Below are 15,860 nucleotides of genomic sequence, written 5' to 3'. Positions count from 1 at the left end.
AACCTTCCTGACTCTGAAGCCATTTCTCTATCCACTATGCCACTTTTTCTTCAAGTTAAGACATGGGTTGTTGACCCTTTTTTGCATCATGGACTCCTTTGTCAGCCTAGGGAAACTCTTTTTTTTGGGGGGGCGAGGCAATTGGGGTTAAGTGACTGAATCCAGGGCCAGTGCTCTATCCCCTGTGCCACCTAGCTGCCCCCATGTACTCCTTTTAATAATGATGTTTGTGAGTACATAAAATCAAAGATAAAGCATTTGGACTGAAATTATTGAATTTTTTTTAAACCACAAAAACAAGTTCATGAACCTATGGTAAAGAACTCCTAATAAGGGATTATATTTCCAAGCATTCCCAGGAACTAAATTTAAAATAGGGGTGGGCAACATATTAATCATTAATATCTTAATAGGAATTAGTTTATTGCTTATCTAGGAATGAGAAAAATAGGACTCTGAAGGAAGGTCAGAAGTTTTGATGACTACAGAAATGAATAAAAGGTTCAGAATTTAGGGTACTTCTTAGAAAGGCCAGATTTGACTGGAGAATGCCAATGGGAGGCTGCGAGTATTAGGGAAAGGGGCACCTAAAAGGAAAGGAAAGATGCAAAAAAGGTAGATGGGAAATAAAATTTGCTTACTTGCCAGTTTTTCCAGGACAGAAGCTAAATCTAATGCTGCAGAGTGATAATCTATTCACAAACTGTGAACTCTAAATGAAGTTGTGTTGAGAAAATCTAACCACAGAGTCTTGTGAGAGTTCAAGAACTAGGATCTCAGCTTTAATTTTCCTCAAACATGAATGCCCAAGGCTAGACACAATGTATACCAGATGGAGAAACTGAGGAAGAGTAAAATTGAGCCAAAGAGCATCAAATCTAATTCTTCCAGGTGGGCTCACTTACATGTCCCTGGCAAACATGTCTGGCTACAAAGGCCTGAGATTTGACACAGGGGTAAATATTTCTGAAGAAATTTTTTTTTTGAAAAATCAATAAGCTCCTACTCTCTTCCATGCTTTACACTGAGTGCTGGTGACATGTACACACAGAAAGACAAAAACACAGTCCCTGCTTTCAAGGAGCTCACTTGCTTTTTATTTTATTTTATTTTTGCAGGGCAATGAGGGTTAAATGACTTGCCCAGGGTCACACAGCTAGTAATTGTCAAGTGTCTGAAGCCAGATTTGAACTCAGGTCCTCCTGAATCCAGGGCTGGTGATTTATCCACTACACCACCTAGCTGCCCTCAAGGAGCTCACATTCTAATGAGCGAAACAACATGCAGGTAACTAAGTATGCACAATATATAAATTTTTGTCAGTAACCTTTCCCTCTGCCCAGTTTAAGCATCATGAACTTCTGACTGAATTCTCATGGAGAATCCCCTTCTTCACGTGAACTGAATTAGGAAGTCCATAAAGAACACAAAACAACTGGATTTCTCTCCTATATCCCCAGATAGATGAAGCATCACCAACCTAAGGGACTTAGTCGCATAATTATGGGATCACAGATTTTAAGTGTTTGAAGTGTTCTCTGTGACTGCTTAGTCAACCCATATCCTAATGCATTTCCTACTTTAATATACCAACATTAAGTCATTTACCTCTGAAGAAATTCTGAATGTATTCACAGAAGTGTGCATTCTTGGCTCAGTGACATATAAAATAATGGAAGGAAAATGGTGTGAAGATGTTTTGCAGGGCAGTTTTGGTAAATGTGGGTAGAACCAGGGAAATTTCAGGAATAACAAAAAGGTCCCATGCCTAATAGTATCTCTCTATTTGCCTTTAATCACTCCTAAAATTTCACCATTAAAGTTCAATTTGAGTCTTGAAGGCAGAATCTCAGTCTTAAAAAGTCACTATTGGGGGCAGCTAGGTGGCACAGTGGATAAAGCACCGGCCCTGGATTCAGGAGTACCAGAGTTCAAATGCGGCCTCAGACACTTAACACTTACTAGCTGTGTGACCCTGGGCAAGTCACTTAACCCGCATTGCCCTGCAAAAAAAAAAAAAAGTCACTATTAAGATAAAAAGATGCCTGCAAGATACATGTGTACTAACACCTTAAAAGATATTTCTTCAAAAATAAGCCTTACCCTAAGAAGGGGAAGCTAGATGGCACAGTAGATAAAGTATTGGGCTGGGAACCTGGAAGACTCATCTTCCTGAGGTCAAATCTGGCCTCTGACACTTAGCAGCTGTGTGATCTTGGGCAAGTCACTTACCCTTGTTTGGGAATAGTCAATGCTGAAAGGAGTATAGAAAGACAGAAACACTAATGCTCTGGTGGTAAAGCTATGAATTTGTCCAATCATTCTAGAAAAAATTCAAATTATTCAAAGAAAGTAATTAAAAAGCTCATACTTTTTGTCCCAGAGATCCCATTATTGGGCTAAATACCAAGGAAATCGATGATATGAAGAAAGGTCCCAAATACATTAAAATATTTATAGCCACATGTTTATAGTAGCAAGAATTAGAACCAAAGTAAAGGCCTATCAACTGGGAGATGGTTGGAAAAATTGTGGCATAAGAATATAATGGAATATTACTGTGCTAAAAAGAAATGACAGGGCAGCTAGGTGGTTCAGTGGATAGAGCACTGGCCCTGGAGTCAGGAGGACCTGAGTTCAAATGCAGCCTCAGACACTTAACACTTACTAGCTGTGTGACCCTAGGCAAGTCACTTAACCCCAATTGCCTCACCAAAAAAAAAAAAAAAAAAAAGAAAGAAATGACAGATATAATAATAATAATACAAAGTAGAATGGGAAGACATATGAACTGATGCAAGGTGAATTAAGCAAAAGCAAAAATTTAATATGCAAAATGATTACAACAACTTAAATGGAAAAGCATAAACAAAATAATTGAAATGGAATGTTGTAAAATTATAATGACAACCTTTTCCCCCAAAGAAGAGATATATGAAAGTTCATTCCTCTCTTCTTTGCTGAGGTGAAGAACCAGGATGTGGGAAAACATGGGTATAGAATTTTTCAATGTGTTGGGTTTTGGGGGGTTTGGGGTTTTTTTTGCTGAACTCATTTTTCCCTTCTTTTTTTAAATTTTTTGTTATGATGACTCTCTAGTAGGAAGAGGGGAAAGAACAGATCAGGAAATGTAAATGATATGAAACAAAAAATAGCAATAAAAACTTATTTTCTATAAAAGAAAAAGGATGAGTACTTGGTAAATATGGACAAGGAGGGCAGTGGTGGCTATCTTTTCCTAAAATCATCTCTTATCTATTATAAAGAGATAGGAGAGGGAGGAAGGGATAGAGGGAGGAAGGGAGAAAAAGAGAGAGAGAGAGAGAGAGAGAGAGAGAGAGAGAGAGAGAGAGAGAGAGAGAGAGAGAGAGAGAGAGCACTATATATTTTCAAGTCTTCTCTGATGGAATGTAAACTCCTTGAGGGCAGGTATTGTTTTACTTTTGTCTTTGTGTCCCCTTTGCCTAGCACAGTGTCTGGTGCACAATAAATATTTAATAAGTGCTTGCTGAGTGATTGAGGTAGGTGTTCCCAAAGACAAAGAATGTCATAATTTTGAGAGGGCCTGCCATGGGTAGGATAAATGCAGATTTTATGAGTCAAATAAAAATTGTGAAGAATTTTCACAAATTCTTTATAAAGGGGCAGCTAGGTGGCACAGTGGATAAAGCAACAGCCTTGGATTCAGGAGGATCTGAGTACAAATCTGGTCTCAGACACTTGACACTTACTAGCTGTGTGACCCTAGGCAAGTCACTTAACCCCAATTGCCTCACCCCCCCAAAAAAAATTCTTTATAAAGCTTCAGTAAAGTGGGTGACAGTGGAAGCAGACCTCTCAGCAATACAATGATCCAAGACAATTCCAAAGAACTCATGATAGAAAATGTTCTCCACATCCAGAAAAAAGTACTGTAGATTCTGAATGCAGATTGAACCATACTGTTTCTATGTTTTTTGTTTGTTTTTTTCTTTTTTGAGGTTTTTCCCTTTTGTTCTGACTCTTCTTTCAGAACATGACTAATGCAGAAATATGTTTAGTGTGATTGTACATATATAACGTGTATCGAATTGCTTGCTGTCTTTGGGAGGGGGAGGGAAGGGAGGGAGGAAGAAAAATTTGGAACTAAAATCTTATGAAAACAAATGTTGAAAATTATCTTTACATGTAACTGGAAAATAATAACATACTTTTATGATTAAGCAAAAGAAAAAAAAGAAAGTGGGAGGGGAGGAATTCTACTTTTCTTTACATAGTGCTTGCATAGCAGTGGATGCAAACACACATACCCACTTATCATTATTTTGATGCCAGCCTTTTTGTGTGCTGAGCTTTTATGATTAAAATAGATTAAAACATGCTAAGAATTTGCAAACTTTTCATGGCTACAGAGCTGACAAATAAGTTTTTCCAAATAGTATTTTCTAATCAGGTTAAAATATCTTATAAAAAGTCTTTTCTTGCGGGCAGTTAGGTGGCATAGTGGATAAAGCACCAGCCCTGGATTCAGGAGGACCTGAGTTCAAATCCAGCCTCAGACACTTGACACTTACTAGCTGTATGACCCTGAGCAAGTCACTTAACCCTCATTGCCCTGCCCTCCCCCCAAAAAAAGTTTTTTCTATATATATTTTATCCTGTATCAAGAGAGAGAGAGAGACTTTTTTAAACTCTTTCCCCTGAATTATAAAAAGAAACATTTGGTTTACTTAATATCACATTGAAAATGCCTCTCTAAATAGTAATAGCTGACATTTATAAAGCACTTTAAGTTTTTCAAAGTGTACTGAATAGAACTATTTCATTTGATCCTTATAACCAAGGTTTAGAAATGGTGAATCCATCCAGTCACATGTCTAATAAGTATCTAAATTAGGACTTGAACCAGTTCTTCCTTACTCCTAACTCTAGTGTTCCATCCTGTATGCCATACTCCTTTTCAAAATATGAAATATACTCCTTTTAACCAAACTGTTATCTCTTTTTTAAATCATAAAAGTATTTTATTATTTTCTAGTTACATGTAGAGATTGTTTTCAACATTAGTTTTTGTTTTTGTTTTTGTTTTTGTTTTTAGTGAGGCAATTGGGGTTAAGTGACTTGCCTAGGGTCACACAGCTAGTAAGTGTTAAGTGTCTGAGGCCGGATTTGAACTCAGGTACTCCTGACTCCAGGGCCGGTGCTCTATCCACTGTGCCATCTAGCTGCCCCTCAACATTAGTTTTTATAGGATTCCTAATTCCAAATTTTTCTTCCTCCCTCCCTTCCCTCCCCCCTCCCCAAGACAGCAAGCAATCTGCTATAGGTTATACATGTACAATTATATTAAACATATTTCTGCATTAATCAGAATCAGAACAAAAGGGGAAAACTTCAAAAAACAAAAAACAAAAACAAAGTAGAAACAGCATGGTTCAATCTGCATCCAGATTCCACAGTTCCTTTTTCTGGTTGTGGAGAAGATTTTCTAAATTGAGTCCTCTGGAATTATCTTGGATCATTGTATTGCTGAGAAGAGCCAAGTCTATCACAGTTGATCACCATACAATGTTGCTGTTACTGGTACAATGTTCTCCTATTTCTGCTCACTTCACTCAGCATCAGTCCACTTAAGTTTTTCCAGGTTTTTCTAAAATCTGCCTGCTCATCATTTCTTACAGCACAATAGTATTCCATTACATTCATATACCACAACTTGCTTAGCCATTCCCCAATTGGTGGACCTTCCTTCTATTTCTAATTTTTTGCCACCACAAAGTGAGCTGCTATAAATATTTTTGTATATGTGGATCCTTTTTCCTTTTTTATAATCGCCTTGGGATATAGATCAAATAGTGGTATTTCTGGGTCAAAGAGTATACACACAAACTGTTGTCTCTTGAGAGGCCCCAGTGTAACATAATTAATACTGTATCAGAACTGAAGCCTAGAAGTCTTGAATTCAAGTGCTACTTATGACATGAAATACGTGACTATTTCCACAATCCTTCCAACATTGACTCTACCCATCTTTGCCAATTTGCTGGGTAAGAGGTAAAAACTCATGGTTGTTTTCATTTGCATTTCTCTTATTCTTAGAAATTGCAACATTCTCTCTGGGCCTCAGTTTCCCCAACTGTCAAATGGGGAAAATAATTTCTGTAGTACCTACCACACAAGATTATTATGAGAGTTAAATGAAAAAGTGCTTTGCAAACCTTCCAAAGGGCTAGAGAAATATTCATATATTATCATTGTAATGTGGCTCAAGTCTACAGAACATGTTCTAAGTAGCCCAGGTTATGAATGAAGTGTTAGTGAAGAAAGGGACATAGAACAGAAATAGAGGTGCTAATTATTTGAAGACAAATGCTCTGTGCAAGGAAGAAGGAGTCACTTGCTAACAACCTCCCAGGATGAGTTTGCTGGTTAGGCATTGGTGTTCTATTTCTACAGCACTCAAATGAAAGCACCTTCAATGATTGCCAATGTTTCCTCCAACAATTAACCGTTTTCATGAAAAAGGAATTTTCCAAAATTTTCTTTGTAAATTAAAAACCAAAACACTGAACTAGGAGTTGAAAAACCTTGTACTGGAACGATGGCTGAACTGGGAAATAGGAGTGGCTGGGTCTTAAATTATTCCCCTTGTGAGCAATGGGCAAGCCAGTGTGGCTTTTCTGAGCTCAGATGACTCAATAATAATGATGATGATGCCCTTGATACCAAATTTCCAGAGTTATTGTGAGACTCAAATAAGGTAGGGTATATAAAGTGTTTTATAAACTTTAAAATGCTATGTAAATTATCTCTTTTTAATACTAACTCAGACGCCAACTTGCAGAATAACTTTAGGCCAATCACTTAAATTATTTGGGCACCATTTTCCTCATTTTTAAGGTGGACTTCATGAAAGACCTCTAAAGTCTCTCTCAGTTCCAACAGCCTATGAACATAAAAATATCGCATGCTATTTTTTTTCACTCCAATGTCTTCAGGGAGCAATGGTTTTTGTTGCTGTGGGGACCATCACTGATGCAGATAGCAACCCTCTCTACCTTAGTAGATGGTCTGTGTGAGCTACCAAACAAAAAAGTAATCGCCCTACCACTAGGTGGAGACAGCCAGGTGGTGCTCACTGTGTTGGACCTGTAATCAGGAAGACCTGAGTTCAAATCCTGCTTCAGATAGTTACAAGCTATATAATCCTAATCAAGTGACTTAACTTCTCTCTGCCTCAGTTTCCTTAACTGTAAAGTGGGGATAATAATAGTATCTACTTCCCAGGAGTGGAGTGAGGCTCAAATGAGATCATATTTGTAAAACAATTAGCATAGTGCCTAGCACATAGTAGGTGCTTAGGAAATGCTTGTTCCTTCCTTCTCCACTAACCTACTAATGAAACTGCCCAGAATTAGGACTTCTAATCCTACCTTTACTTGAATGGGGATCCTATAACAAATCCCCAAAGAATGTCATCTACCTTCCCTTGAAGACTCCCAATGATGTGAAACTCAAGCAAACCATTCCACTTTGAGATTGCTCAAATTATTGGAAGTTTTCCTTTACATCAAGCCAAACTTTCTTTCTTCCATTTTTCTCCATTCTTCATGGTTCTGCCCTTTGAGGTCAAGTAGTACAATTCTATTCAATGAAGTCAACAAATATTTATTAAGCACTACTATGTGTGCAAGGCAACTGTGCTAGGTGTTGGAGATATTTTTCATCTCCAGGTTATACTCTAAGCTTGGAATGTTCTACCACCTCAATTTTACTTCTTCAAATCAGTAATTCCCTTCACTATTTAGTTCAAGAGCCACCTTCTAATAGAAGCCTTTCCTAATTTATAATATTGATAATAATAATTAACTAACATTTATATAATACCTTGGAAGTTAAGTGGTACAGTGGATAGGGCGGTGGACTTGGAATCAGGAAGACTCATCTTTATGAATTCAAATCTTGCCTCAAACACTTACTAATTGTGTTACCTTGGGAAAGTCACTTAACCCTGATTGCCTCAGTTTCCTCATCTATAAAATGAGTAGGAAAAGGAAAGGAAGTACCTTTGTCAAAAAAAAAAACCAAAACACCCAAATGAGCTAATGAAGAGTTGGACATGACTAGAACAACTCAACAAATATAGTGTCTTAAGGTTTGCAAAGTGCTTCACAAATATTGTTTCATTTGATCCTCACAACAACCCTGGGAGGTAGGTGCTATTATTAGCCCTATTTTACAAATGAGGAAACTGAGACAAAGGTTAAATAACTTTCCTAGGGTCACATAGCTAGTAAACATACCTGAGGCTGGATTTAAATCCTAGTGATACAAATCTATTATACCACTTATCTGCCTCCCGACCCACTCAGTTTTTTACTACTTTTCCTCCAGTCTCTCCCTAAAACACAACTAAAATTACTTTATATGTATATTTATCTCCTTATTTGTACACATATATTTTCTTTTTTTTTTTGTGGGGCAATGAGGGTTAAGTGACTTGCCCAGGGTCACACAGCTGGTAAGTGTCAAGTGTCTGAGGCCAGATTTGAACTCAGGTCCTCCTGAATCCAGGGCCAGGGCTTTATCCACTGCACCACCTAGCTGCCCCCTACACATATATTTTCAATAGAATATGAACTCCTTGAAGGAAGGCAACTCCTTGACTTTGTCTTTATAAAATGTATGTGTATGTATGTGTGTATATATACATATATTCCTGTAAATAAATTATATTGTACATGTAAATAAATTACATGCTACATATATATACACACACATATAACAGTTGCTGTCTTTAAGAAGCCTCCATCCTACTAATTTCTCTTCCACATGACAGCCCTTTAAATAACTGAAGGCAACTATCATGCCCCATATCCAGTCTTCTCTTCCCCAGGCTATATATCCCATGGACCTTCAACTTGTATGACATTGTCTTTATCCTCTCATCTTCCTGGTTGCTCTTCTTAGATAATCTCTAGCTTATCAATTTCCTTATTAAAATAGAGCACTCAGAATTGAACATAATATACCAGTGCAAAGTACTATAAAACAATCACCTAATCAAGCATTTTATGCCTTTCTTTATACAACCCAAGATTGCATTAATGAGGGAGGGGGGTAGTTGGCTTCTTTGCCATAATGTGGATTTATATTGAGTGTGCAGTTTTATTAAAAGCCTTGGATTTTTCTCACATGAACTGATACTGCCCCAATACTGTACCTTTTAAAAATCAACCTCAAAAGTGTAAGATTTTGCTTTTTTTCCTATTGGGTTTTTCTTCCTAGTTTACTAGATTTAGCCATTTATTCTCACCAATCAAAGTCTTTTGAGATCTCGAATCCATAATCCAAGACATGAGCTATCCCTCTCAGCTTCAAGTCAAGTGAAAATTTGATCAGCATGACATCCTTGCCTTACTTAAATAGCCTGTTGAAAAGTTCAGGACCAAAGGCATATCCCTTAGGAATTCCACTAAAAGACTTCTTTCCAAGGATAATCAACCAGTTCTGGATCCCCCTAATTTTACTATCATCTAGCCCATCTTATTACTTGTCTACAAGGGCATTCTGCAAAAATTTGTAAAGTATCTCGCTAAAATTCAGATGTATTATATTTAAGAGTCAAGGATTGAGAGTGAGAGCATTCCAGGCCACCTTTCCCAGTCCAAAGACCATTTTCTTTGGTGAGAAAAAGAATCAAAATAATCACTGTGTACAGCTAGGTCCTGATTAGTGTTAATAATGAATCCCTTGAAGTGTTTGCATTATTTGAATTTGTGCTGCATATTGCTATTAGACAGAAAATAATTACCATATTTTACATAATTATCACTTTGAATAGTATGAATTCATATGCAATATGACCACTTCAGCAGGATTCATTATTTACACTAATCCGGATCTAGCTACAGGACTTTATTTCTTGCTCCTTTGTCCATGATCACCTACTCCAGACTTAAAACTATGTCCCTATTTCTTCTTTGATCTGCCTCTAACCTCAACATAGTTTTGGTAAAAGAGTTCTTTCTGTGGTTGTCAACATTCATCATTACCTTCAACTCATTCTGAGCCTTAATGTTCCAAAGGCTATTAATAGCACCATCCCATGCTGTTTTTATTTATTGTATATGTCTCTCCCTTACTTGTTATTTCATAAATGTATCTGAAAAACTAAGTTGCTCATATGATTGTAATGGAAGGTTATTGTGCTATAAGAAATTATGTGCAAGATTATTTCAGATAAACCTGGAAAACCTTACATAAACTGATGCAGAGTGAAGTGAGCAAAGCCAGGAGAACATTGTAACAGAAAAATTGTACCATGAACAATTGTGAATGATTTAACTACTATCAGCAATACAATGATACAAGACAATCCCAAAAGACTTATGATAGAAAAATGCTTTCTGCCCCAGAGGAAGAATTGATGGCATGTGAATACAGACCAAAGCATGCTAATTTTCACTTTATTTCTCTTTTTTTGGTTAAGTTTTCTTCCACAAAATAACTAATATGGAAATATGTTTACATGTTTGTACATGTATAGCCTATATCAGACTGTTTACCATCTCAGGGAGGGGGGAAGATGGGGGGAGTGATAGAATTTGAAACTCAAGGAATGTTTAAAAAAAATTTTACATGTAATTGGAGGGGAAATAAAATATTATTTAAAAAGAAAGAAAGAGGGGCAGCGAGGTAGCACACTGGATAAAGCACTGACCCTGGATTCAGCAAGACCTGAGTTCGAATCCAGCCTCAGACACTTGACACTTACTAGCTGTGTGACGCTGGGCAAGTCACTTAACCCTCATTGCCCCACAAAAATAAAAAATAAAAAGAATAAGTTTCCCCAAACACATTTACAAAGAAATTGATGCATAATTCAGAAGAAAATTTCAGTTCATGTTATAATGCCACCAGTAAAATGTTTCCTGAAAAACTTCTAGTAAAACCGCAATATAACCTAGAAATTGAATATATTCCTTGAGTACAATACATGGTCTATAATCAATCATCATTGGTCCATGAGTCTCCTATCAACCAACCTTGTCTCCATTTCTGGCTTGCTAGAGCACACCAGAGCCACTCTACTGGCCTTACCATTAAAAGCAGGCTCACCTTTGTTCTAAGATGAGAAACAAGAAGAGGACATCAGCACAGACCCTTCAGTACAATTTTTTTAATGTAATTCTTCAATAGGACTCATTCTTTAACTATTTATTTTTCAACAATGCCTTCTGAAAGCCTGCTGAGGATTTTCCCATTTACAACACAGACGTTATTTTCTTCCTAAGATCAGTTCATTACAATGAATTGCTGGCTTGTACACAGGAACTTTAATTAGTGTCCCACATAAGTGATTTAAATGACACATTTGTCAAACCAGTGAATGCAGGGAATTCATTCTTTCCATGTTTTAGTTCCAAAAACATACTTTAAACAGTCTTGTTCCATTTATAATATTTTGCTCCATTGCCAAAATATCTATATTTCTTGAAGAATCATGCCTGCAATGACATTCTATTTATATTTTAATGTCATTATTATTACTTATTGGGATAAAAATTAAATACATTTTTAAAAGAAAAAAATTCTTCTAGCTATTTATTTCCCTCAAATTTTTTTCATGCATTTGCATTAAGATCATGCAGCTCTAAAACCATAGCGGGACAGCCTTTACTTTCTATGGCTGGGATCCTTGCTCTCTCTCTCCACAGCTGTACCCACACATTGCCCTAGATGGAGTCCTGAAAGATGCTTATGTCAGAGCTTGCCAAGAGAAGAACCTCTTGTGGGATTCCCCAGGGCCTAAATTCTGACTTCGGGCTAATGATGGCAGCTGGCTAAGCTAAAAAAAAAAATCTTTACACAAAGAAGTCATTTTTACAGGCTCTTCACAGTCACGAACACAATGCAAAGTAAGAGGCAAGGCATTCTCCAAGGGATTCCAACTGAGGAACTGAGAAAGGAGGTGGAGGAGGTATGTGGTACCAACCAATGTGAAAGGGAGAGCTGCTTCCTTTGTTTTTTCCCCTAAACTCAGAAGAACTGAGTTCAAGCTGAGGTCCTGTTACTGACTGTCTGTGTGACCCTGGGCAAGTCATTTAATCCCAATTGCCTTAAAAAAAAATATGGGTAACTGAATTAAAACTAAGGAAAAAGGATGATAAAGAAGGGAGGATATTCCAAGGAAATAATGTATAAAAGATTTAGGGATTAGAAGAATAAATTATGAAATGGAATTAACACTAAACTAGGATTCCAAAGTCTGGGATTCTAGCCCCAGTTCTGCAATTGCCTCATTACCTCTCTATATAACCTTTAACAGTCACTTCCTTCCCTGAGTCTCCATATCATCACATGTGAAATTAGGGGGTCAGACTAGATGATCCCTAAGGTTCTTCCTAGTTCTAAAATCCTATGCCTTTCTATGACCCAAATTATCCAGATTGGTTATCTGAATTAAACAAATTGTGCACATTTACTTCTTCGTTTTAATATGTCTTCATTTCTGAAGGAAAAAATCCTATTCTGAAAGCAGAAATGGGAAGAGTCAAACTCACATACTGTTCACTTTGCTTCCATCTTACTTTTAGGCCTCATGAGATTTTGACAAAGAAGATCAGGGCTCAATAAATTAAAAATATACACTCACATCCTCATAGCCTCTAAGAAAATTCTACCTTTGGAAAAACATGATGACAGGAAATGGATATTATACAAGGAGATCTGGTGGAATTTGATTTATACTGATCCATATTTTCAACCCAGATCATTTCACCAAAGACAGGAGATTCAAGGTACATTAATCAATGATAAATCAATCGTGAAGTGTTTTTTTAAGTGTCAGACATGGGGATACAAAGAAAAAATAAAATGGCCCCTTCCCTAAAGGAGTTTACATTCTATCAGAGAAGACAACATGTACACATAGACAAAACATATACAGAATAAATACAAGGTAATTGCTGGGGGTGGCTATCAACTGGAGGGATTGGTAAAGGTGTGATGTATCCAGTGGCATTTAGGGAAAACTTTGAATTAAGGATTTAAGAGGCAGAAGTAAGCAAGATAAGATATTCATCACAGTTTAGTCTAGAGTGAAATTTACACGAAATTTCCTGTTTCTGTTGCAGCATGTTCTCCTGAGGAGTATCCATGGATTGGCTTTTGCCTTTGTTCCCATTACATACCTACTACAACACTAGGGTTTTTTTCCCCCTTTCTTGGCCGTCCTTCTGTCTCTGATGTCTTCTCACCCTTAAAGTTCCCTCTGTCCCAACAGTCCCCTACTCCCTTTAGAGACTTCCTCACTGAATTACCATTTTTATGGAAGAGCCCAGGCCAGCTATTCTTCATTATTTTCTCAGTGCTCTACTTCTGACTCTCTGGGCTTTACCACCATGTTCCTGGGCAGGTACCTACCCATCCCCTTTTTGGATACCTTTTATGGACTATCTTCTGCTATTAGAATATAAATTCCTTGAGAGTAGAGACTCTTTTTTCTCTTGTATTTGTTTCCCTGACAATTAGCCCCATACCTGGCACATACCTGTTGATTTGACTTGACCAGAATTCCTTAACAGTTGCAAGTGTATAAAGTGGAAACAGAGATTAGAAGTGCTTAGCTGATAAGAAATCAGGAGAGTGGGGCAGCTAGGTGGCACAGTGGATAAAGCACTGGCCTTGGATTCAGGAGGACCTGAGTTCAGATCCAGCCTCAGACAATTGACACTTAACTAGCTGTGTGATCTTGGGCAAGTCACTTAACCCTCATTGCTCTGCTAAAAGAAAACCACAACAAAAACCTGGGGAGTTAGGGAGGAAGCCAAGGGAGATATGGGGCCAATAAATTTACTTTGGCCTATCTAGGTTACATAGATTCCCGAGATACTGGCCTGGATAGAATTCCACAAAAAGCCTTCCACTAAACTGTCCTGAGATAAGTGAATTGCCCTAGGGCAGAGTTAAGATTCTACAGAATGCCCTGGGAAACTGAAATACCTGGAATTCCAAAAGCATCCAGGGGGACTAGAATAATAGTATCAAATTCAAATGGGAACAGGTCCCGGTGGGCTGTATATTACTAAGAAAACCACAAGTTAGCATTATCTGCGCTGTATCTTTATTCTGTTAAACATTTCCTAATTATAGGGTTGTTGTAAGGATAAGATGAAATGATATTTGTAAAGTACTTTGCAATGCTAGTTATTGTTGTTGTTATAAAAGACTCAAGGAGGACAAGATAGCTGCCTTCAAGTATCTGAAAAGCTGCATTATAGAAAGGGGAATGTACTTGTTCTGATTTGAAGGTAGAAATAGGAAGAGATGGAAGTTATTAAAAAAAAAACCTGAAAATTAAGGTTTCAAGTAAAGAAAAGAGGGGGGGCAGCTAGGTGGTACAGTGGATAGAGCACTGGCCCTGGATTCAGGAGGACCTGAGTTCAAATCCAGCCTCTGATACTTGACACTTACTAGCTGTGTGACCCTGGGCAAGTCACTTAACCCTCATTGCCCCACAAAACAAAACAAAACAAAACAAAACAAAACAAAAAAAAAAAACAAGTAAAGAAAAGAGCTACTCAAAGGTGAAATGAGCTGCCTTGAGAGGTAGTGAGTTTACCTTCACTGAAAGTTTTTCAACTAAGATGGGATAACCACTCTTTGGGGACATCGTACAGAGAGCATCTGTTCAGCTATGTGTTGGACTAGATGGCTACCCAAGCCTCCTTCTGACTCTGGGATTCTGGGATTCTGTAATTGGCTGTCTGGTGGGGTGGGGGGTTGGGCTTGGGGGGTGGGCTGGGGTGGGAGGGGGAATCTGTATCAACATCTGAAACATGAGCATTACCCAGACACATGGGCTGGACCTAAGCTTTCCGTGATTTTAACTTCCAATTTCATAGCCCAAATCAATTAGAAAAGGCTCAAAGTAATGTGAATTTTCCTCCTCCACACCACAAATGGCACGTGCTGGCACACCATCCCAAGCACACCTGTACTTCACTCACAATAATTCCTGGATAGTAGCCTCCCACAGTCACATTCTCAGTTCTGGTTGTTGCTGCAAGGCCAATGGTCAGTATGAAGATGGACGCCACAAGCAGAGAGACCGCAAACCAAAGAGAAATCTGCTTTCTTTTTGCAAACTGCCCTGTGGAGGAGATGAAGAGGAGGAAAGGGGGAAAGTCTGTTAAAAACAAAAACAAAAACAGCATGGGAGCAAAGGGAGGTGTTTTTGCAAACCCAGTACAGGTTAAAAGAGCTATCTGTGAATGCAGTTTCTCATAAATATCTGCTAATACAAAATAAACAGTTTTGGGGGGAAGTGATCCAGGAGAGCTAGACCAAAAAGTTCATTTAAGAGGTCAAACAGCACTATTTCCTTAATATGGTATTGTGGTGCTGTGTTCCTTATTCTTTCTTTTTTTTTTTTAAGTGAGGCAATTGGGGTTAAGTGACTTGCCCAGGGTCACACAGCTAATAAGTGTTAAGTGTCTGAGGTCAGATTTGAACTCAGGTCCTCCTGACTCCAGGGCAGGTGCTCTATCCACTGCGCCACCTAGCTGCCCCTGTGTTCCTTATTCTTAAAGGAAAGATTTTTGGTCCAAGCAACAAATAACTATTAAGTAACTAGTGTGTGCAGTGTACTATGCTAGGTGCTGGGGGAAATACAAGGATTAGATAAGACATGGTTTCTTCTTTCATGGAGTTTACACGAGTTGGGCTAGCACCTGGATTGTCTGTTATCCTTTACCCTTGCTGCAGAACTGGCCCACCTACTTTTCCACTCATATATTTCCTGGATGATGTCTTTTGTGGTGAAAATTTCTAAGTTGTAGTGTTAGACAAAGAAAAAACCAAAGTCTCCAAGCCAA

At 37.9% G+C, this 15,860-nt stretch overlaps 1 protein-coding gene across 1 annotated transcript in view; it reads right to left on the bottom strand.

Moving 5' to 3' along the window:
* TMEM255B (transmembrane protein 255B) overlaps positions 1 to 15,860 on the bottom strand; it is a 132,646-nt gene that overhangs the window by 102,953 nt on the left and 13,833 nt on the right. The window contains exon 2 of the mRNA XM_043996095.1: positions 14,994 to 15,136. Within this exon, the coding sequence (XP_043852030.1) occupies positions 14,994 to 15,136 (143 nt within the window). The remainder of the gene's footprint in view (positions 1 to 14,993; positions 15,137 to 15,860) is intronic.

This window comes from Dromiciops gliroides, chromosome 3 (assembly GCF_019393635.1).
Source record: "Dromiciops gliroides isolate mDroGli1 chromosome 3, mDroGli1.pri, whole genome shotgun sequence".
NCBI lineage: Eukaryota > Metazoa > Chordata > Mammalia > Microbiotheria > Microbiotheriidae > Dromiciops > Dromiciops gliroides.
This window is presented reverse-complemented; position numbering and strand designations above follow the sequence as displayed.